This window comes from Schistocerca piceifrons, chromosome 10, assembly GCF_021461385.2.
Source record: "Schistocerca piceifrons isolate TAMUIC-IGC-003096 chromosome 10, iqSchPice1.1, whole genome shotgun sequence".
NCBI classification, from domain to species: domain Eukaryota; kingdom Metazoa; phylum Arthropoda; class Insecta; order Orthoptera; family Acrididae; genus Schistocerca; species Schistocerca piceifrons.
In genome coordinates, this window is record NC_060147.1 from 30,804,680 (window position 1) to 30,829,334 (window position 24,655).

General features: G+C 45.5%; 1 protein-coding gene across 2 annotated transcripts in view; it reads right to left on the reverse strand.

Moving 5' to 3' along the window:
• The window catches only part of LOC124718897 (multiple epidermal growth factor-like domains protein 10), a 166,116-nt gene that overhangs the window by 37,713 nt on the left and 103,748 nt on the right, over window positions 1-24,655 (reverse strand). For both annotated transcript variants that reach the window (XM_047244545.1, XM_047244544.1), the window contains exons 6-7: window positions 10,302-10,667; window positions 5,496-5,824 (exon numbers count right to left, since the gene is read on the reverse strand). In XM_047244545.1, the coding sequence (XP_047100501.1) occupies window positions 5,496-5,824; window positions 10,302-10,667 (695 nt within the window). The remainder of the gene's footprint in view (window positions 1-5,495; window positions 5,825-10,301; window positions 10,668-24,655) is intronic.

Below are 24,655 nucleotides of genomic sequence, written 5' to 3' on the forward strand. Positions count from 1 at the left end.
CTGTAATTGGGATGCTCAGGAGAACTACAAATGTGTACATCATAACTGGCGAGCAGTTGTACACGTCGTATCTGCAATGGAGGGACTCCAGCTTCCACCAGGACACTGGTCACCGGACTCGTTCTAAAAGTTCTGTCACTAGGCGAACGCTACAGTGGTGCACTGGGTCGAGTAAAGGCAACGCTGAGGGTGCCGCCGAACCGTAAACCAGACTCTCATAGTCAAGGTGGGATTGAACAAGGGCTATGTAGAGCTGCAGCAGCGTAGAGCGATCTGGACCTCAGTTGGTGTTGCTCAGGTAGCGGAGAGCATTGAGGCATTTTCAGCACTCTCGCTTAAGCTCACGAAGGTGACATAGCCAAGTCAAAGGTACAAAGGCTCTGAGCACTATGGGACTTAACATCGGTGGTCATCAGTCCCCTAGAACTTAGAACTACTTAAACCTAACTAAACTAAGGACTTCACAAACATCCATGCCCGAAGCAGGATTCGAACCTGCGACCGTAGTGGTCACGCGGTTCCAGACTGAAGCGCCTAGAACCGCACGGCCACACTGGCCGGCATAGCCAAGTCAATCGGGAGTTGAAAACCAGTCCTAATAATCGATATGTCTGAACTACAGTGAGCGAATCGTCATTAAAATTCAGGTTCTGGATGAATGGTACGACGCCGACAGAAGTGCATGACATGCGACATTGTGGTTGAGAACTGGAGGCTGTGGGCTAGAGCCCATGACTACGACTTGTGAATGGCTCCATGTAGGCACCGCTCAACAATACCAGTACTGGAGGAGCGATACAGAATGCAGAAATCCACATACAGAGAAGGGAGACCGACGGCCCTACAGCTGCTGCTAGGCCATTAATAGCCACTTAAAATAGAGATACACTCAATACAGAGCCCCACAGAAAGCCATTCTCCTGAATACGGGGGCAACTATGGATAGCTCCAACTCGTACACGGAAAGTATGGAACAGCAGGAAGTTTTGGATAAAAATCGGGAGCAGTCCCCAGAGACCCCACTCCTACAATGTGGCAACGATATCAGTGGTAGAGCAAACCTGGCCAGAAGCTGCGCAGACATGGAGCCAGTAGGCCACGTGACTCCAGGATCCAGCCCAACCACTGACACACCATACATTTCAGCAGTTTACAGAGAAAGTTGTTGTGGCTGATGGTCCGATAGCTATCCACATCAAGCGGATTTTTACCATGTTTTAGCACCAGAATGATGGTGCTCTCCTGCCATTGCGATGGAAAGACGCCATCACACCAGATCCAGTTGATGAAAACAAGGACATATCACCTGTAGTCAGACGAGAGATGTTTAATCATCTGAGTGTGGATCGGATCTTGCCTAGAAGCTGTGTCAGGGCAGTGTGCAATTGCACTGAGGGTCTCCCACTCTGTAATGGGGCGTTATAGAGTTCACTGCGGTGTATAATGAACGAGAGGACATTCCTCTCCATCCGCCATTTGAGGGTGCGAAAGGCTGGGGGGTAGTTCTTCGACACAGAGGCTAGATCATAGTGCTCAGCAAAGTGCTCAGCAATCGCGTTTGCCTCGGTGGAGAGATGCCATTGATGTTAGCGCCAGGGACACCTGTTGGGGTCTGGTACCCAAAAATATGTCTGATCTTCGTCCAGATTTGGGAAGGTGGCGTATGGCACCCAATGGTCGACTCATACCTCTCCCAACACTCCTGCTTCCGTCGTTTTATAAGCAGGCGAACTCAGGCACGGAGCCGCTTAAAGGTTATTAGGTGCTCTAGGGAACGGTGCCTCTTATGTCGGTGTAGAGCTCGCCCACGCTCTTTAATTGCCTCAGCGACTTCCAGCGACCACCAAGGGACTGTCTTTCGCTGGGGCCAGCCTAGAGAACGAGGGACAGGAAGATGGGGAAGTGGTCACTGCCACATAGGTCATCATGTTCTCTCCAACAAATTGATAAATCGATGGCCAAGTAACTACCATGAGCCACACTAAAATGTGTGGTAGCCCCAGTATTTAAGAGGCAGAGGTGGAGGTGGAATTGGGACAGTAAATTTTCGACATCTCTGCCACAGCTAGTAAGCGTGGTGCTACCCCACAAGGGGTTATGGGCGTTAAAATCTCCCAAAAGTAGGAAAGATTTAGGGAGTTGATCAGTCAGTGCAGCCAATATGTTCAGGGGTACCGTACCATATGGAGAGAGGTATACATCGCAGACAGTCATTTCCTTCGTCGTCCATATCTTGACAGCCACAGTTTCAAGAGGAGTTTGAAGGGGCACAGGTTCAGGACATAAACGCAAACTCCATCTGACACTCTATTATATTCGCTACAGTTCTTATAATATCCCCTATAGCCGCGAAGGGCAGGGGTTCGCATTGCTAGGAACCAGGTTTTCTGGAGGGCACCGCAGAAAGCAGGTGTAAAGCTTAACAGTTGCCGTAGCTCAGACAGGCGGTGGAAAAAAACGTGCAATTCCACTGGAGCATGACTTGATCATGAGACTGGGAAGGCATGAAACATTCAATGAGGCGGTTTACGCCTCTGGACCACCTGCTGCCACCGACTTATTTCCTGAACAGGCTATATCCAATGTGTGCGAGGGTCTGGCGAGATTTAAGTCCTCAGCAGATGCCAGAATCTTCACCTCATCCTCAGACACAGAGCTTGTAGGCAGTGGTGGTGTGGGTGCCACTGCAATTCCCTTGGCCTTGGGGGTCTTCTTTCTGGATTTCTCTCTCTGATCCTTGGGTTTTTCTGGCTGAGAGGGCTTGAGTGATTCAGTCTCTGGGGCTGCAGATGATCATGAAGCCCTATGACCATCTGTTTTTGGGCACTTCAGCCACTGGCAGGTGTCATATTTCCCACTAGCAGAGATCTGGGAAGGCAGTGACCCAAGGGACCCCTTCCTAGCGAGAGGAGCTGAAGAAGACTTACGATTCTGTGATTCTCCTGAGGTAGGTGGTGTGAGAGCAACAGGGAGGGAAGTGCCCCCCACCATCAAGGGGGCAGGTGTAGTCTTCTGGCTCTGAGAGAAGGCTGGAATTCATGGAACTGATGGGGCTACAACTGTTCTTGTAGTGGTGGCTTAAGATGGTTCAAATGGCGCTGAGCACTATGGGACTTGACACCTGGTGTCATCAGTCCCCTAGAACTTAGAACTACTTAAACCTAACTAACCTAAGGACATCACACACATCCATGCCCGAGGCAGGATTCGAACCTGAGACTGTAGCAGTCATGCGGTTCTGGACTGAAGCGCCTAGAACCTCTCGGCCACCACGGCCAGCACGGTGGCGTAAGAGGTGGTAATAGCCACAGGATTTAGGTGCTCAAATTTCCTCTTAGCTTCAGTGTAAGTCAGTCGGTCCAGGGTCTTGTATTCCATGATTTTTCTTTCTCACTGTAAAATCCTGCCATATGGTGAGGCACCAGTAGCAACCCGATTATCCCTTGGACCCCGATGGACGCACCAGACGAAATGAACTCCTTGTCACTCTGAACAGCTTGTTGTTGTCAGACTGCAAAAGTAAGTCCCTGTGGAATATAATACTGTGGACCATATTCAAACTCTAATGAGGTGTGATGGTAATGGAAACATCCCACAGCTTGTGACAGGCAAGTAATGCCCTTGACTTGGCAGAAGACGCCGTTTTTAACAATACTGACCCTGACCGCATTTTGGACAATCCCTTCACCTCCCAAAACTTGTCCTCTAAATGCTCTACAAAAAGCTGAGGCTTCATCAAAGAAGTCCACATCAGCTCTTGTACATACAAGGTACCAGGGCGAATAAAGTTTGCTGCCATCCTTAGCCTGGCATTCCTCCCATGATGTGGCTAGGGAGGGGAACGATTTAGGATCATACTTCCTTGCATTGCACTGAGACTTGGAACGCTTAAAGACTGTTTGGTGTTTGATCACCAGCAAGTGATGGCGTGGTACACTTCATTGCGTGTCATCTGCTCTGATGCCACCAACTCCGACTAGGGGCCCTCACCACGGGCGCCACCCAGCCGCAGCATAGGCCACCTGGCAGGATGGCCATTGCCGGGAGGTCTGATGCCCCAGGATGACAGGCATCTACCCCTTGGCTTACGTGGGGAGTTAATAGCGCAGGATCCAGCAAAGCGATCCCTGTGTAGTCACAGGGCGACAACCAACAGAACACATGGCGGCCCCACCACAAAGGACTGGCTACCGTGCTGGATATGAGGTGCAAAGAATTCCATGGTCATCGTTGGCCCAGAAAATGACACTGCATAGTGGATGGAGGAAAACGCAACCACGAAAGTTTTCTCGCTCAACAAAAGGGTGATGCATTTGAAATATTTGTTGTATATAATAGTACACACGGTGTATGACATGAATACGTCTCTAATGTTACAACAGAAGCTCTAAGTTTGTACCACAGGACAACTTGTATGCCTGACACCAACGGATCATTGACTACCAGACATGCTCAAACCTTCCAGGAGTTTCTTTGATTGGAGCTGCTGTGCTGATGATTCTTGCATTGAGATATACATGCCGGCTGGAGTGGCTAAGCGGTTCTAGGAGCTACGGTCTGGAACCACACAACCGCTACGATCGCAGATTCGAATCTGGCCTCGGGCATGGATGTGTGTGATGTCCTTAGGTTAGTTAGGTTTAAGTAGTTCTAAGTTCTAGTGGACTGATGACCTCAGAAGTTGAGCCCCACAGTGCTCAGAGCCATTTGAACCATTTTTTGAGATATACATCTCAGTCCCACCAGGTTTGTGATACATACCATTTTGGACTCTCTTTCACAACCATTTGAACAGGTTATTCCTGTATCGGTGGATTAGTTGTGGTGGACTAGTTCCCTGCCACCCACCCCCACTCACTGGATTTATGCAGCCTCAGCTTCTTTCTGTGAGGAACTATGAAATCTATCATGTATCTTGATCTGGTGGCATGTAAAATGGATTTCTCACAAGAATCGTCTGCCCAGCTGCTACAAGCAAAGAAACTCCCAGTGTGTTTGAGCATGTCCAGCAGTCAGTGCCCTATTGGTGTCAGGTATGCGTAGTATCCGATTGTGCAGACATTGAGCATCTGTTGTAACATTTGACCTGTTTTCATGCTGAACACCAAGCATACTCATTATGTCCAATAAAAGTTTCTAACACATCACTATTTTCCTTTTCGATCTTCAACGTCTGCTACCACTTAACTCTGACATTTGTGGCCATGGGTTGCTGTGCAATGCTCAAACTTTGGTGTTCCCCACCTCCCTTAGAAGTTGGCTGCAACATTTCTGGGACACCCTTATAACAGATAACACTCCCTTGCAGTACACCTGAAGTCCTTTCCATGTCTGAAAATTTCTTTCCATTAATAACGACATACTGTGTTCTATCTGCTACTACTAACTCTCCAATCCAGTCACATAAGTGCTCTGCTATTCCCTAAGTATTCATGTCATTTCAGCGAATCTAATTCACTTGTCAAATATAAGGAGCAATAACTGTAGTACTTTACCAGAACTGTGGCATGTTTCCTCTGAACAGAGCGCTAGCGACTGGCTGAGGGGTCTGCAGGTACTGTTGGACGGGTCTTTAGGGTCCATCTGGAACCCCTCCAGGCAGGAACACGTGTTGGTCGCTGTGCAGTTGGCGTTGACACAAGTGGCCTCGCACATTGGACGACACGTGGAGTTTGTGGCGTCTTCAGGGTCCAGCTCATAGCCATCCAGGCACTCACAAGTGTCAGGCAGCACACACGTGGCATTGAGACATTCAGAGGTGCAGATGGGCAGGCAGGTGTTGTCGAAGGCTTCCCCACTGGCTTCTGGGCTGATGGAGGTATTGCTGTAAAGATATCTGAAGTGGTGGGATATGTCGCTCAATGACCTACAGGCTACTAGGTAATTGCCTAGAGTTGTCTAGTTACTTATTTACAGAAACCATACATTTGTTTCAAATAGGAATAAGATACATCCTTTCCTCTCCATCCCTGTGTACACTACCATCACTGAAACATTATAACTGCAACCTGGCAACCAAACAGTGCAAAAAACGATGGATTCCACAGTATCAATATTATTTTAAGGAAACTATGGATTACAGCCAATCAATATTTTTGAAAATCATGATTTTCATAATAGTTGTACCTCAGTATCTTAAAAACAGTCAGTCTGTCAAACAGCAGATCACCACCAGGTAAAAAAAGGACATTAATTGCAGGACATGCATCAAGTCATGATAATTTGTGTCAAGATCAACATTATACCTTAACTGCTAGATTGTCGAATATAGAAAAGTACCTAATTCATACACATGGTAAAATGTAAACAGCATGAAGCACATGTCCTAATTCTTACATACTACTAACCTTGCACAATCCCTCTGCTCTTAACTGTGCTGTAAAACTAATGCATTCCCCATGAGTATTCTTTTCCACATTAGAGATTATGTGTTTAGTTGAATTCTTCGAATATATATATATATATATATATATATATATATATATATATATATATTCCTCTAATACATACAAATAAAAATGTATATGATTGGTGATGGGGGTGATAATTCTTCGTATTGTCCACAGAGATACTCTTATATGTAATCATATAAGTGTTGTTAAGGCATGAATACAGGCATATGATATAAATGTGATTTTGTATGGGTAATTCCGTATTTAGAAGCTAATACAGAATTGAATCTTGTTTAGATCTTGTATTTAAAGCAGATGGATAAACTGTTGATACTACAAAGCATTTGTTCTGGTAAACATTAAAAGTCAATCCCCCAGCACTATTCGAAAATGTCCTTAGTAACAGCTTGAACAGGATTCCTGACAAAAACAAAACTTTAAAAATTTTTCTACACTCAAGTCCTAATCACATGATACGCATGTCAGTATCCAGCAGAGGTGCCGATGACCATGTTGTTGCATGCCCTCGAATCCAACATCATCATCATCGGTATCCTCTTTGTTGAAAGACAGGGCTGTTAATTGCCTGGTGTCAAAGGAAAGACAAGTAAATCATATTTGAGGAGAATGGTTATGCCATTGTTTATCCCTGATCTAGGAGATGAGTCGAACTCAGAGCTCATGTTGGCATGCACATTAACTTAGGAGTAAATGGTTCAGTTAAAGAATCAAAAAACTGTATTATAATGTCATTCCATAATACTTTAAGCAACCAGAAGTATCACCAACACGCTTCATTGAAATTAATAGAATTCTGAAGGTTCCAAGAAACAAAAGCTGATGTGCTGGTTGGTGTACTTTCAAACAGAATTCTGAACTTCCCAACCTAATAGGTAATGTCCTGACTGATATATGTAATGCATCACTGGCACAAGGAATTTTCCCAGAAAGCTTAAAACATGCAACTGTTAGACCTATTGATAAGAAAGATGACAATACAAACTTAAGTAATTATTTCCAATTTCCTTATTGATTTGTTTTTCGAAAATATCCGAAAAAGTAATGTATTCAACAGTAGTCTCACTCTTATGTGGAAACAATTTACTTAGCATATCACAGTTTGAATTCCAGATAGGTCGCTCAACTGAAAATACTATTTGTACATTCACTTGTTAAATAGTACAAGCTTTAAACAGTAAAATATCGCCTGTTGCTATTTTTCTGATCCTTCCAAGGTGTTTGATTATGAAGATCAAGTTACTCAGCAAAACTCAAGTTTTATGGAACTGACGGTTTTATACACAGTTGTGTCGAATCACATTTAACAAACAGACTACAAAAAAGTTGTTCTGAATAATTCAAACAATGCAGAGAATTTTTTGGGTTGTATGGCTGTGGTCCTTGGAACTCTTCAATCCTTGACGTTTCGTCCAAGGCAAGTTGGACATATTTGGAGGTGCTCCTGGATGTGCTGAGTCTTGCCGACTGACAATTCAAACAATGTCGGAAGGGTAGAAAATTTCAGTGCCTCGGAAGAAACCACAAAGAGGGTCTCATAAGGTTCAATTTGGGTCCTCTATTTCTTACATATGTGACTGACCTTCATCATAACATTCAACAAGCTTCATCAGAACTTTATGCAGATGATGCTAGTGTTATAATCAATTTCATTAGAGAGAAAGAAACAGAAGATATTGTAAATGCCAAAGAATTATTAAAAGGTTCTCCAACTAGTTAGAAAGAAACTGTTGATAGCACGAAAGTCAGCAGTAAGAGTAATATGTGGTGTTCATCTACAGGGTGTTAAAAAAGGTACGGCCAAACTTTCAGGAGACATTCCTCACACACAAAGAAAGAAAATATGTTATGTGGACATGTGTCCGGAAACGCTCACTTTCCATGTTAGAGCTCATTTTATTGCTTGTCTTCAAATCACATTACTCATGGAATGGAAACACACAGCAACAGAACGTACCAGCGTGACTTCACTTTGTTACAGGAAATGTTCAAAATGTCCTCCGTTAACGAGGATACATGCATCCACCCTCCGTCGCACGGAATCCCTGATGCGCTGATGCAGCCCTGGAGAATGGCGTATTGTATCACAGCCGTCCACAATACGAGCACGAAGAGTCTCTACATTTGGTACCGGGGTTGCGTAGACAAGAGCTTTTAAATGCCCCCATAAATAAAAGTCAAGAGGGTTGAGGTCAGGAGAGCGTGGAGGCCATGGAATTGGTCCGCCTCTACCAATCCATCGGTCACCAAATCTGTTGTTGAGAAGCGTACGAACACTTCGACTGAAATGTGCAGGAGCTCCATCGTGCATGAACCACATGTTGTGTCGTACTTGTAAAGGCACATGTTCTAGCAGCACAGGTAGAGTATCCCGTATGAAATCGTGATAACGTGCTCCATTGAGCGTAGGTGGAAGAACATTGGGCCCAATCAAGACATCACCAACAATGCCTGCCCAAACGTTCACAGAAAATCTGTGTCGATGACGTGATTGCACAATTGCGTGCGGATTCTCGTCAGCCCACACATGTTGATTGTGAAAATTTACAATTTGATCACTTTGGAATGAAGCCTCATACATAAAGAGAACATTTGCACTGAAATGAGGATTGACACATTGTTGCATGAACCATTCGCAGAAGTGTACCCGTGGAGGCCAATCAGCTGCTGATGGTGTCTGCTCACGCTGTACATGGTACGGAAACAACTGGTTCTCCCGTAGCACTCTCCATACAGTGACGTGTCAACGTTACCATGTACAGCAGCAACTTCTCTGACGCTGACATTAGGGTTATCGTCAACTGCACGAAGAATTGCCTCGTCCATTGCAGGTGTCCTCGTCGTTCTAGGTCTTCCCCAGTCGCGAGTCATAGGCTGGAATGTTCCGTGCTCCCTAAGACGCCGATCAATTGCTTCGAACGTCTTCCTGTCGGGACACCTTCGTTCTGGAAATCTGTCTCGATGCAAACGTACCGCGCCACGGCTATTGCCCCGTGCTAATTCATATATCAAATGGGCATCTACCATCTCCGTATTTGTAAACACGTTCGTGATGAACACTAACCTGTTGGTGCTACGTACTGATGTGCTTGATGCTAGTACTGTAGAGCAATGGGTCGCATGGCAACACAAGCACCGAAGTCAACATTACCTTCCTTCAATTGGGCCAACTGGCGGTGAATCGAGGAAGTACAGTACATACTGACGAAACTAAAATGAGCTCTAACATGTCCACATAACAACATCTTTTCTTTATTTGTGTTTGAGGAATGTTTCCTGAAAATTTGGCCGTACCTTTTTGTAACACCCTGTAAAGACGTCACTTAGGCACCTCTTCAAGGCGCTAGACATTTTAAATGTGCGTCACAGTACATACAGGTATATTTGCTTATGAAATTAGTCATAAGTAATAATAATTTGAGAACAACGGTGATGTCCAGACCAACAACGCTAGAGGGGAAAAGTGAGAATTATTACCCATTACTCAAGCTGTCAGTGGCTCACGAAGGCATTACATACAGAGGAACAAAAATCATTGATCATTTGTCCAATAAAATAAAGTGCCTGACAGGTAACAAAGCAAATTTTAAATCTAACCTAAAATCATTTCTATTCCAGGGACCGATTTCTAAAGAAATTGGTAAACTGTAAAAAAAACTTTGTTTTTAAGTACAGCTAAAAGAGGAGGATTAAAAACTAATGTTCTCATTAAAGTTAACACCAATCATGTGTACATATCCTGTGAAGTGATTCGTTACACATTTCCACAAAAGAATCGTTCAAATGATCTATGGAACAAGTAAATAATTTTCTGAAGTAGGATTATCTTTTACTGGAACTGTCGACCTCCAACCCAACCCAATGAAATATATTTACATATGATGATGTTACCTGCTAGACTCCAGGCTACTGTTGGATGGCATGGGACCCACATAGCCATCAAAGCAGCTGCATGTGTCCGGAGCTGTGCAATGGCCATTGATGCAGGCCAACCGGCACATGGGCAGACACGTAGAGTTGGTTGCATCCTGAAGGTCGAGCTGGTAGCCCGGGTGACAGCGGCACGTGTCCGGCGCCACACAGTCGCCATGTGAGCACACGTGCTGGCAGATGGGGCTGCAGGTGGTGCTGGTGGTCAACTCGTAGCCCTCGAGGCAGGCGCACGTGTTGGGTGCCACACACTTCCCATTCTTACACTCGACTTTACATGTCGGACGGCAGATGTACTCGGTCTCCGTCTGCTTGTCGAACACATACCTGTGCAGGAAAATTGGGATGGTCAAGTGTTTTTAATTCTGGGTCACTAATGCACCAGCGTCTGAACACTGTGCATTTTATCTTTAAATAGCTCAGACAGGTTCTCCCTTTCTGACCTAATAACCTATGTTGATTTTTACCCATATTAGCATTTATAGCCCTAGCCCACTATATTAAAGATGGGTTAAGGGTTCATTATCTCACATCCTTCCTAAATTCAGACGCCAAATTACTTACAGCACCCAGACATATCTGTTATATCCTACCCATGCACTTCCCACAATTCTACAGGAAATTGTCCCCACAGTCACTGTCTCTGTATCTTTTCCATTTCACCATCCTTCCATAATAAACTGACATGGAACTGGTTATACCAACTAAATTTATTACATAATTACTACCACCAACTTTCTCACGATATCATAACACCTATGGTATCAACGTCAGAGTCTTTCATATTTACATCAGTTTTAACTTGAAGACCAAACCCGAATTTTTCTCTCAATTCTTTCCAACCTTGGGTCACTGTCATGTTTATCAACATGTCTATTCTCCCACAACCACCAAATCCTATCCCGAGAAGAGTTCCTGTCCCTGAACCAAAACTTTGTGCTACCATTAACATAGTCTTACCAACTACAGTCGTAGACCACATTCCCTCTTTCTATCTACATACAGGGTTATTACAAATGATTGAAGCGATTTCATAGCTCTACAATAACTTTATTATTTGAGATATTTTCACAATGCTTTGCACACACATACAAAAACTCAAAAAGTTTTTTTAGGCACTCACAAATGTTCGATATGTGCCCCTTTAGTGATTCGGCAGACATCAAGCCGATAATCAAGTTCCTCCCACACTCGGCACAGCATGTCCCCATCAATGAGTTCAAAGGCATCATTGATGCGAGCTCGCAGTTCTGGCACGTTTCTTGGTAGAGGAGGTTTAAACACTGAATATTTCACATAACCCCACAGAAAGAAATCGCATGGGGCTAAGTCGGGAGAGCGTGGAGGCCATGACATGAATTGCTGATCATGATCTCCACCACGACCGATCCATCGGTTTTCCAATCTCCTGTTGGTGAATTGCGAATTTGCTGCACGAATGCGTGAGGATTCTATACCGCCCAGATTCGTACATTGTGTCTGTTCACTTCACCATTAAGAAAAAATGTTGCTTCATCACTGAAAACAAGTTTCGCACTGAACGCATCCTCTTCCGTGAGCTGTTGCAACCGCGCCGAAAATTCAAAGCGTTTGACTTTGTCATCGGGTGTCAGGGCTTGTAGCAATTGTAAACGGTAAGGCTTCTGTTTTAGCCGTTTCCGTAAGATTTTCCAAACTGTCGGCTGTGGTACGTTTAGCTCCCTGCTTGCTTTATTCGTCGACTTCCGCGGGCTACGCGTGAAACTTGCCCGCACGCGTTCAACCGTTTCTTCGCTCACTGCAGGCCGACCCGTTGATTTCCCCTTACAGAGGCATCCAGAAGCTTTAAACTGCGCATACCATCGCCGAATGGAGTTAGCAGTTGGTGGATCTTTGTTGAACTTCGTCCTGAAGTGTCGTTGCACTGTTACGACTGACTGATGTGAGTGCATTTCAAGCACAACATACGCTTACTCGACTCCTGTCGCCATTTTGTCTCACTGCGCTCTCGAGCGCTCTGGCGGCAGAAACCTGAAGTGCGGCTTGAGCCGAACAAAACTTTATGAGTTTTTCTACGTATCTGTAGTGTGTCGTGACCATGTTAATGAATGGAGCTACAGTGAATTTATGAAATCGCTTCAATCATTTGTAATAGCCCTGTATAATTTTTTTTATCATCAGCCTTCTGATTGGTTTGACAAATTTCTCTCTTGTGCAAACTCGTAATCTCATAGTAACACTTACAGAACATATCAGTTATCTGTTCAATATACATTGATCATCCAGAACATTGTGACCACCGTACCAATAGCCAGTATGTCCACATCTGGCACAGGTAACAGTGGCGACGCATCATGGCATGGAACCAATGAGGACTTGGTAGGTCGCTGAAGGCAGTTGGTATCACATCTGCACACGCAAGACACCTAATTTTGGCAAATTCCTGGAGGGGACTGCAATGAGTTCTCACACCACGTTCAATCACGTCCCAGATGTGATCGATCAGGTACCGATCTGGACAGTTGGGGGGGCCAGCACATAAAGTGGAACTTGTCACTGTGTTCCTCAGACCTGTCCACAACACCCCTGGCCTTGTAATATTGCGCATTATTTTGTTGAAAAATGCCAGTGATTGTCATGAAGGGGTGTACATTGTATGCAGACAATGTACAATACTCCTTGGCCATCATGGTGCCTTGTACGGGCTCCACTGGACTCGTGGATGCCCATGTGAATGTTCGCCAGAGCACTGGAGCCACTGCCAGCTTGTCTCAGCCTTACAGTACAGGTGTCAAGGAGTTGTTCCCCTGGAAGACGACAGATTCGTACCCTCCCATCAGCATGATGAAGAAGGTATTGGGGTTCATCGGACTGTGCAATGATATGCCACTGCATCACCGTCCAGTGCCAATGGTCATGTGCCCATTTCAGTTGTAGTTGCCGATGTCTTTGTGTTGACATTGGCATATGCATGGGTCATTGGCTGCGCAGGCCCATTGTTTGGAGTGCAATGTGTCTTCAGACACAGTTTCACTCTGCTTAGCATGAAAGTCTGATACTAGTTCTGCCACAATTTGCTGTCTGTCCTGTTTTACCAGTCTGCCCAGCCTATGATGTCAGACATCTGTAATGAGGGACGGCCAGCCAACCCCGTGATGTCTGGATGGGGTTTCAGCATCGCTTCACCACATGTCGAAGACACTCATCACAGCACTCCTCAAATACCCGACAAATCTTCCATTCTCCAAAATGCTCATGCCAGGCCATCACAATCTGCCCTCTGTCAGATAAATTGCATGCCTTCCCCAGTCTACACAAGGACAGCACACTCATTGATACTAGATGCACCGTACATGTGTCTGACTAGCAGTCATTCCTCGCCAGGTGACGCTGCTATTGCCTGGATAGGTTTATATCGATAGTCATAATATTGTGGCCTACGAGAGTATACCAACATCTGTCTTCGCATTTACACTGCTTGACACAAGAAGTGCCTGGAAAGGGAGGAGGAAACGAGACGAAATTTTACGGGTTGAGAGAGTATGTGATATTGTTTCACTGATTACAAATTCTGAAATTTGCAAAGAACTCGTCAGTATGACATTGCATCCCCACTAGCCTGGTGTATGCGTGCACTCATGTGGTAAAGTAGTGTGTCATAAAGCCACTGTATCCTCTTCTGAAGCAAACTGGTCCACAGGTGTTGTAAATGGTCCTTGATATTCTGGATATTGGCACTGGGCCCGATGAACATGCAAGACAGCCCAGTACAAGCTCTATCACAGAGTTCTGAACATCTCGCTGGTCACAGAAGTACCTCAACATCACACGGACCATTCACAGAAACATGTGCCATCTGTGGGGAAGTATGGCCTTGTTGACAGACAACACCACAATACTGTCATTTCACAGTAACATATGGGGTCAAAGGATGCCTATAACATGCCATTACACTATCAGAGTTCCCTCAGTCAGAATCATACCCGGTGGCTCACCAGACCATGACGCATGGAGTAACACCACTGAGTCTCTCCAAAACACTAGAAGAATGAGACCTCCCCCAGATCGCTGCCATACTTGCCGACGATTGTCACCTGGGATAATTCAGATCCACAATTCATTGATGAACATGCCGATCATCAGCAGACCATGCTTCCTGGTCATAGCACTGCTCCAGACATAGTCGTATGTGTTATGATGTTGACAGAAGCATACACATGGAACAGTAATTCCCTAGTCCGACTGCTACTCTCCAACCAATGGTATGGGCTGGTACAGAATGTCACAAGGAATCCATTACTTATCCTTGGATGTGCAGATGCAAAGGGTTTGCAATGTGTTTCGTGCACAATATGACAATCGTCCCTTGTGGTAATCTGGTGTGGTCGTCAAAGTTCTGGACGACAAGTATGCCTACCCTAACACTCCCATGCAGTCCAACATTGGGCCACCATCACATCGGAATGACTCACAACTTTGGATATTGCATGATTAGAGCGGCTAGGCAAGTGGAGTCCCACAACTAGGCTTCCTCCATCTGTGTTGGGTGCTGATAACACAATGCCGAATGTGTACACAGCATATCAGTGTTTATCACAGTGATCACTCAACATTTGACCCTGTTCATATCCCTTGTGTATCCTAACAGGCCTAATTACAGCTCTAAATAACAGAGAATTGCATAACCGCCAATGGTGTGTATGTGTATAAAGGTACAGTGACAACTGGCCATGTCTTGTGGGTGCTTCAACTATTTTTTGTCAGGTAGTGTAATTTTTGTCCTCTACCACAATTTCTTGTGCCATGAAATTTATTCCCTGATGCCTCAACAGATATCCTATACTTCTGTCCCCTTTTCAAGTCAATATTTTCTGTGTGTTCCTTTCATCACCAATTCTGTGGAGAAACTCCTCTTTTCAGTCATATTAACACACCCTACATACAGAGTGTTTTGGAGCGAATAGAAATAATTTAGGTGGTGATATATAGACTAATTCGAATAAAATATCCCAAATAATGTTTCCAATAATTATTGGTTAGAGAGATATGCTTGGTTAAAGAGGGAAGTTTACATGCCCCATGTGCATGTTACAGTTACTATGGCTTTATCAGTTGTCTATTTGTTTTGGAGTTCAATTTGTGAAGTTGCAGCTGAGTTTGGGTGATGGAATTTTTCAGCTGAGATTGTGACTGTGATTCGCTGGCCAATACTACTGAATCATATAAGTGTGATGCACGTATTTACAGTATCTGAGTACAGAAATACTACTGTTGCTTGTAGACCATATGTTAAATGATTTACCAATATTGGTGTACCAAATTCAAAGAAGTTTCTTCATATTTTCACTAAACTGTGTAAGAGTGGTGGACAGCCCAGCAGTAGTTTCTCATCTGAAGATGCTAGTGAACAGTGTGTGGATGAACTGGAAGACTTCATTCAGTTGGTAGAACATAGTCCTTCATCAAGGCCATGCAGAACTGACACAACATATGTAACAGAATGAAACATGTTCACAGTCCATAGTTGTACCCAGCCTGCAGTCACAGCCAGACACAGATAATGAGCTGTCAAAGCAGCAACTGCAGGCTGCTGGGCCACTTTCATATCGAGCTCTATCCTCGTAAAGACACCCTCACCTAGAACATTGGCATCCGCAGCTCATGATTTAGTGGCTAGCATTGCTCCCTCTGGACCATAGGGTCCCGGTTTCTATTGCCGGCTCAGCTGAGGATTTACTCTGCCCAGGGCTGGGTGTTTGTGCTGTCCTCATCATTTCATCATCATAATTCATAACTGTGTCCACAATTGGACTGTGTCCACAATTGGACTGTGTCCACAATTGGACTGTGTCCACAATTGGGACTTTGTAAGGGTGCTGATGACTGCACAGTTGGGCAGCCCACAAACCGATCATCATCATCATAGAACGCTGGTGTCACTAAAGACATTTCCACACGACGCAGTCAGTGCCAGACAACAGTATTTAAACCCAACAGGAATGGCCTCTTATAATGAGTACAGTTCACTCACATAATGACCCTAGCCTGCAGAAGTCGACACCATATTCATGACACAGCTGTAAGCTCCAGAGCCCTCATCAGGATGTGAACTACCAATGAATGAATGACTGCCCAGGCCCCTGGCAGCCCACAGCTGCTCTCCAGTCAGTGGTTCCACATTCATCACCCTAGCAATCCCACTGATTCAGCCTGCCCAGTCCAGCTACCAGTCAATGCATTGCTTCCCTGCCATCCCACGTCAGCCAGCAGGCACCACCCACAATGCTGAGGTAGAAAAATCTGTGCACTTCAGTCTATAAGTAACGCCAGTGTCTGCATATCTACGCCAGCACACTCGGGCCCAATGGTCATCACCCACCGACTGCTGAATACCCAGTGCACATACACTGCTGAACGTTTTTGAGTCATAGTCTTCTGACTGGTTTGATGCGGCTTGTCACAATTTCCTCCCCCGTGCCAACCTCTTCAATCTAACAGCAGTAATTGGAACATACATCCTCAAGTATTTCCTGGATGTATTCCATTCTCTATTTTCCTCTATAGTTTTCACCCTCTACAGCTCCATCTTGTACTATGGTAGCTATTCCCTGAAATCGTAACAAATGTCCTACCATCCTGTCCCTCCTTGTGAGTGCTTTCCATACATTCCTTTCCTCACCGATTCTCTGGTGAACCTCCCTATTCCTTATCAGTCCACCTAATTTTCAACATTCTTCTGGAACACATCACAAAGGTTTCGATTCTCTTCATCTCTGGTTTTCCTACAGTCTGTATTTCAGTAGCTTAACACTGTGCTCCAGACATATTTCTTTCTCAAATTAAGGCCTATGTTTGATGCTACTAGATTTCTCTTGGCCAGGAATGGCCTTTTTGCTAGGGCTAGTATGCTTTTCGCGCCCATCAAATGGTTCAAATGACTCTAAGCACTATGAGACTTAACATCTGAGGTCATCAGTGTTCTAGATTTAGAACTACTTAAACCTAACTAACCTAAGGATAGCACACACATCCTTGCCCAAGGCAGGATTTGAACTTGCGACCGTAGCAGTAGCGCAGTTCCGGACTGAAGCTCCTAGAATCGCTCGGCCACAGCGGCCGGTTCCATGTCCTACCTGCTCTGTTATTTTGCTTTCTAGGTAGCAGAACTCCTTGACTTCATCTACCTGATCATCGCTAATCCCGATGTTAACTTTCTCAGTGTGGTAATTTTTGCTATTTTCCATTAGCTTCATATTGCTTCGATATTTTTATGTTGTCTCATTGTCTGTGTAGAGCTGTACCATGGAAACAAGGACAAGATGTTGTTTGGTGGTCGGTATGCTCATTCTGTAGCACAAACTGCAACCATAGGTTAACTGGGTTCTTTATTCATAAGAATGGAAAGTTTACTTAACTGAAGATATTCGTTGTGGTGCATGCTCATATGTACAATCCATGTCAGCCTCACTGCTGGTAAAGTACAAAGTCCGCTATGGACACTGTTATGGTTGTTACGTGCTGCCTTTCTCCGAGTTAGTGGCGAAGCTAACTGCTACAGCGATTCCCACTGGGCTGCTGCTGATGACACTGGAACTTACTCAGTCCGACAGACTCGCCCTTCGTTCTGCAGTGGCGACCTTAAATACTGGCAAGAGGGCATTGGCGGCGCGTTTCCTGTGAGGCTGTTGTTGGCCTCTGTCGATCTTCTTGCAACCTCTTTGCGCATGGTGTTGGCGCCAGCTTACTCCAGCACAGATCTACTCTCAATTCATATTCTGTACTCATTAGACTGTACATTCCATTCATCCGATTCTTCACTTCCATTGAGGGTAGCAATGTCATCAGCAAATCTTGTCACTGATATCCTTTCACTATGAATTTTAATTCCACTCTTGAACCTTCCTTTTATTTCCTTCAATGGTTTTTCGATGTATAGATTGAACAGTAAGGAACGAGACTACATCCCCGTCTTACACCTTTCTTAATCCGAGCACTTTGTTCTTAGTTTTCCACTCTTGTTCCCTCTTTGCTCTTGTACGTATCATCTATCTTTCTCTACAGCTTACCTTTATTTTCCTTAGGGTTTCGAAAATCTTGCACCATTTGACATTGATGAATGCTCTTTCCAGGTCGACAAATATTATGGACGTGTTGGGTTGTCGGGTGTTCTGCCGTATATCAGCGTCGTACTTGCACGATATTTCGGTCACGTAGCTCGAGACCTTCATCAGGTGCGACCTGAGACTGCTCCTCGAGTGGACCTGGTCCAGTATTTATGCCTATGGCCTTCCCCCTCCACCAACGGCTGCAGGCGCTTCCTCTGTGGTCCGCGCCCATTCCCTGTGACCTGCTGGAGCGTTGCTGCTCCGTTTTCCGTCCGCTGCGGTTCTAGGTGTTCCCTCTGCGGTCCGCGCCCACCAAACCCGCTCCTGGGGGTTTCATCTACGGTCTGGGGTACCAGGCGTTCCCCCTGCGGTCCGCGCCCGCTCACCACGACCTGTTGGAGCGTTGCCGCTCCGTTTTTCGTCTGCTGCGGCTCTGGATGTTCCCCCGCGGTCCGCGCCCACCGGTCCCACTTCTGGGTGTTCCATCTTCGGTCTGGTGCTCCTGGCAGTCCGTCAGGGGCTCGTTTACCATCTCCATGTCTCTGGTTCTTCTGTTTGTGTAGTGTTGCAGCTGGCCCCGTTGCTCCTTTAACAATCCAGAGCCGGATCCCAGGCTCTGCTTAGCTGGTACCCTGTGTCACGATTCATAAGATCGTCAGCCATTTTAATCTCAATCGATTCTCTTATAACACTGTCCCAAAATCTGGGTGTTTGTGCTAGAATCTTGGTATCCTCATATTTCATGGCATGATCTAGTTCTAGACAGTGTTCAGCAATGGCTGACTTAGTCGCCTGTCTTAATCTAGTGTGCCTCTGATGTTCTTTGCACCTGATCTCCACAGTTCTTGTCGTCTGGCCAATGTAGGACATGCCACATTGACAAGGTATATTGTAAATCCCTGGTTTTCGTAACCCCAGGTCGTCTTTGACACTCCCCAGCAGTCCCCCGATCTTGTTGGATGGACAGAAAACACACTTGATATTGTGTTTACGCAGGATCCTACTGATTCTGGCAGAAATAGAGCCAGCATAGGGCAGATATGCCACCTTCCTTGCTTCATCTTGGTCTTCTTCAGGAACCTGTGGTATAGTGGCTGGTCGGAGTGCCCTCTCAATTTGTCTGTCCATGTATCCATTCTTGGAGAAAACTGTTTTGAGGCGTTCTATCTCTATGGGTAGATTCTCTTGGTCTGATAGGGCACGTGCTCTGTGGACCAAAGTCTTCAGAACCCCATTCTTCTGTGCAGGGTGGTGACAACTGCTGGCCTGCAGATATAAATCAGTGTGTGTAGGTTTTCGGTACACACTGTGGCCAATTGATCCATCTGCTTTCCTCTGGACTAGTACATCCAGAAATGACAGCTGGCCTTTCTTCTCCAGTTCCATGATGAACTTGATATTAGGGTGGCATGAGTTAAGATGTTCAAGAAACTCATTGAGCCTGTCCATCCCATGTGGCCAGATCACGAAGGTGTCATCCACATACCTAAAGAAGCATGTGGGTTTAAATGTGGCTGTCTCCAACGCCCTCTCCTCAAAACTCTCCATAAACATGTTGGCAACCACAGGGGACAGTGGGCTGCCCATAGCTACACCTTCAGTTTGCTCATAATATTGGTTTCTGTACAGGAAATACGTCGATGTCAGTGTATGACTGAACAGGTCCAACAGAGCACCATCTTGATTTTTTAGTGTTTTTTTTCCATGATCAACCGCAACGTCGGCCGGCCGGGGTGGCCGAGTGGTTCTAGGCGCTACAGTCTAGAACCGCGCGACCGCTACGGTCACAGGTTCGAATCCTGCCTCAGGCATGGATCTGTGTGATGTCCTTAGGTTAGTTAGGTTTAAGTAGTTCTAATTTCTAGGGGACTGATGACCTTAGAAGTTAAGTCCCATAGTGCTCAGAGCCATTTGAATTTTTTGAACCGCAACGTCCAAACTCTCTCTCTGGTGCCTTTATCTCTCCTAAAGCCAGACTGATCGTCACCTAACACATCCTCAATTGCCTTTTCCATTCTCCTTTATATGGTCAGCAATGTGGATGCATAAGCTCTTAAGCTGATTGTGCGATATCATCGCACTTGTCGGCTCTTGTAATATTCGCAATTGTGAGTGTGAGGTTTTTCTGAATGTCAAATGGTAGGCCCTATATCGCGACACTCATACAACAATTTTAGAAATTCTGGTGGAATGTTATTACATCTTCTGCCTTCTTCGATCTTAAGTCTTCGAAAGCTCTTTTAAATTCTGATTCTAACACTGGATCTCCCATCTTGACTATATCGACTCCAGTTTCTTCTTCTATCACTTCATCAGATTAGTCTTCCCCGTAATGGAGGTTTTAGCAATAGACTGGCTGTCCATATCGTCTGCTCGTCTGCACTTCCAAACACCTCCGGCAGCGAGCCACTCACCGACACATTCCTATCAGTATCAATTATATATACGAGAATATAAAGGACATCAGGCACGAACAGCCTTTATCCTTATTTACAGCGGATTCTACACCCGCGAGAAGGAGACGACAGTGAATGTTTGAAACTTTTTCACTTTCTAATTGCCAACCACCAAGTAATCACGTAAACACTGTTTACTGATGAACCCATTTTCTCTCATGACTGTATCAATAATAGTTGTAACTCACATTGGTGGTCCGACGAAAACCCACATGCCTTTGAGGAGACATTTTCAAGAGCGCCTCTCTGTAAATGTGTGGTGTGATGCAAGAGATAATCAGCTCATTCGGCCTTTCGAGCTACTGCATCATCATTCACGACCCCGTTATGAGCCAGCCGGCCGGTGTGGCCGCTACGGTCGCAGGTTCGAATCCTGCCTCGGGCATGGATGTGTGTGATGTCCTTAGGTTAGTTAGGTTTAAGTAGTTCTAAGTTCTAGGGGACTGATGACCTCAGATGTTAAGTCCCATAGCGCTCAGAGCCATTTGAGCCCGTTATGGACACTGTCTTGAACCTCAGCTTCCAGAATTATTGGAAAAGTTTTTTTTCTACGAAAATAGGTGTTAGAAATTAGGTTCACCGATAAGGTAAATCGGCGAGGAACGGAATATATAAAAAAACTGACAAAAAGAAGAGACAGGACGGTAGGATATCTGTTAAGATTTCAGGGAATGACTTCGATGCTACTAGAGGGAGCTGCAGAAGTAAGTACTGTACAGAACACATTCAGAAAATAATTGAGGACGTAGAGTGATGACTCAAAAACAAAACAAAAGGGCATGACCTTCGAGTGTGACAGGGATCCCACACGTTCTAGTCATCTGGTGACTCATCATCTGAGCCTAACATTCCCTGGGAGATGGACTGGCAGAAATAGTCACGTTTCTTGACCACCTACGTCCCTGTACTTTACCATTTAGATTTTCGTCTGTGAAGGTGCTTGAGAATCGAAGTCTGCAAATAAAAAAAACTGAAAACGGAACGTCAAGAGGACCACATAAGAGCTACATACAGTGTTCTAAAGGGAATTCGGTATTGCGTTAAAGCAAAGGTGTGATTCTGCCTTTTCTTAACGTTTCTGTATGTATTTGCTAGGGGTACCTTCTCTAAGAGCTGAATTCCTGTGAGCAATAATGATTGGCTACATGTTGTATGGAATCTTCTATTAGAATTAGCCTTTAGTTATCACCATCTAAGATATTTGTTGTTACTCCTGAAATACCCTGTGTACTGGGTCAAAATGATAACTCCAGAATGAGATTTTCACTCTGCAGCGTAGTGTGCGCTGATATGAAACTTCCTGGCAGAGTAAAACTGTGTGCCGGACCGAGACTTGAACTCGTGACCTTTGCCTTTCGCGGGCAAGTGCTCTACCTTTCTTTCAGGAGTGCTAGTTCCGCAAGATTCGCAGGAGAGCTTCTGTTAAGTTTGGAAGGTAGGAGACGAGGTATTGGCAGAAGTAAAGCTGTGAGAACGGGGCGAGAGTGGTGCTTGGGTAGCGCAGGTGGTAGAACACTTGCCCGCGAAAGGCAAAGGTCCCGAGTTCGAGTCTCGGTCCGGCACACAGTTTTAATCTGCCAGGAAGTTTCAAAATGATAACTGTTTACAATGTACCACAGTGGTGCAGGCGAAGTAGAAAAGAGCAAATCGGCATGGGACTCTTTGGGGTCTATTAACCCGGAACATAACCTTAAATTCCCCTACAGAAACTGCCTAAGCTACAGTGCATGCACGAAACAAGAGCTTTTGGCTAAAATCGTCCTTGAATGTTTAAAGCCGGCCGCGGTGGTCTAGCGGTTCTCGGCGCGCAGTCCGGAACCGCGCGACTGATACGGTCGCAGGTTCGAATCCTGCCTCGGGCATGGATGTATGTGATGTCCTTAGGTTAGTTAGGTTTAAGTAGTTCTAAGCTCTAGGGGACTGATGACCACAAATGTTAAGTCCCATAGTGCTCAGAGCCATTTGAATGTTTAAAAAATTCTATTCATGGACTTAAAAATGTAAAATTGACGTTTGTGATAATTTGTACTCGCCTGGGTCCGCTGCGTCGTATATGTCATGTAAGGACATTATACTGGGTGCTTATAATTAAGACTTCCCTAGTTAATATGTTATAATACGGAAACTAATTACCGTATGAGGACCAAACTTGGTAGCATTGATGTCAAGGATATGGGACGAGAAATAATGCAGAATCCATTCAACTGAAACACTTTGAATGTGCTGCTACAGTTCATCATACCATTACATACCAGTATCATTACTGCTACAAAAGGGAGTCAAAACGGCGCCCATAAGAGTCAAGAAGAGACTGAAAGCGCAGGGTTGCCTTCTGCACAGCAGAACGAAGCATGCCAGTAGGTATGCTGGCTACCTCTCTTGATATGCTGCTCTTCAGATCAGCACATGTGTGTGTATGTTCCCCTGGTAAACCCTGTCCGAGTAACCCTACAACCAAAAATCACAGGGAGTGAGATAAGATGATCATGCCAGTCAACTATTTGGAAACGACTGGCTGATAATTTGATCGTTTCCAAATGTTTCGGGGAAGCAGGTGAACTTCTCGAGCGATGTGCGGTGTGTCCCCATCTTGCACGAAAACTATTGAGTTCAATGCGTCTCTCTGCTGTAGGGCGGGTATGACATGCTGCCGAAGCATTACGCAGTAACGCTTGCCAGTCACACTGCACGTCTTTGGTCCTTGAGCGCCAACCTGTTCAAAAAAGAATGGGCCAATCATGAACGTAGCCGTGAAGCCATACCATACGGTGACACGTTCACCAAACAGAGGAACTTTATTCACAGTGACTGGAGGTGAAGATCCTCAGACTCACCCATCAGAGAAAAATGAGCTTTGTCTGTCCATAGGGTGGTCCAGGGCCAGCCCTCGTCAACTTCAATCCTTGCGAGAAAGTGGACAGCCAGCCCTCGCCAACTTCAATCCTTGCAAGAAAGTGGACAGCCGGCCCTCGTCAACTTCAATCCTTGCAAGAAAGTGGACAGCCAGCCCTCGTCAACTTCAATCCTTGCGAGAAAGTGGACAGCCAGCCCTCGTCAACTTCAATCCTTGCGAGAAAGTGGAGAGCCAGCCCTCGCCAACTTCAATCCTTGCAAGAAAGTGGACAGCCAGCCCTCGTCAACTTCAATCCTTGCAAGAAAGTGGACAGCCAGCCCTCGCCAACTTCAATCCTTGCAAGAAAGTGGACAGTCAGCCCTCGTCAACTTCAATCCTTGCGAGAAAGTGGACAGCCAGCCCTCGTCAACTTCAATCCTTGCGAGAAAGTGGCCAGCCAGCCCTCGTCAACTTCAATCCTTGCCAGAAAGTGGACAGTGAAATCAACAAGTAGTTGTGCGTCCTGTGCTGCAAGCTGCTGTACGATATGGATCTTGTACAGGTACCATTTGAGAATGGTTCGAAGCACCTTCCATACAGTGGACCACGGGATGTGCAACTGTCGTGACACTGCACGCGCACTGCCTGACGATCGAGAATTGCCCACAGCGTTGTCTGCCACAGCAACAGCAATTTCATCAACCACCTGTGGTGCAACCGGTCATCGGCTTCTTCCCGGAGCGACGCCCAGTTCTCTAGTTGATTCGAACTTCTTCATTGTACTCTGCACAGCAGGTGGAGAAAGAGGATCCTTCTGTAATCCTTTCAGCCGGTGACATTCTCGAAGTGCAGCTGCAGTATTACTGTTGTTTTGATAACAGACCTTCACCATTGCTGCCCTGCTCCTTTTATCCAAGCTCATGTTGACATGTCAACAAGTGC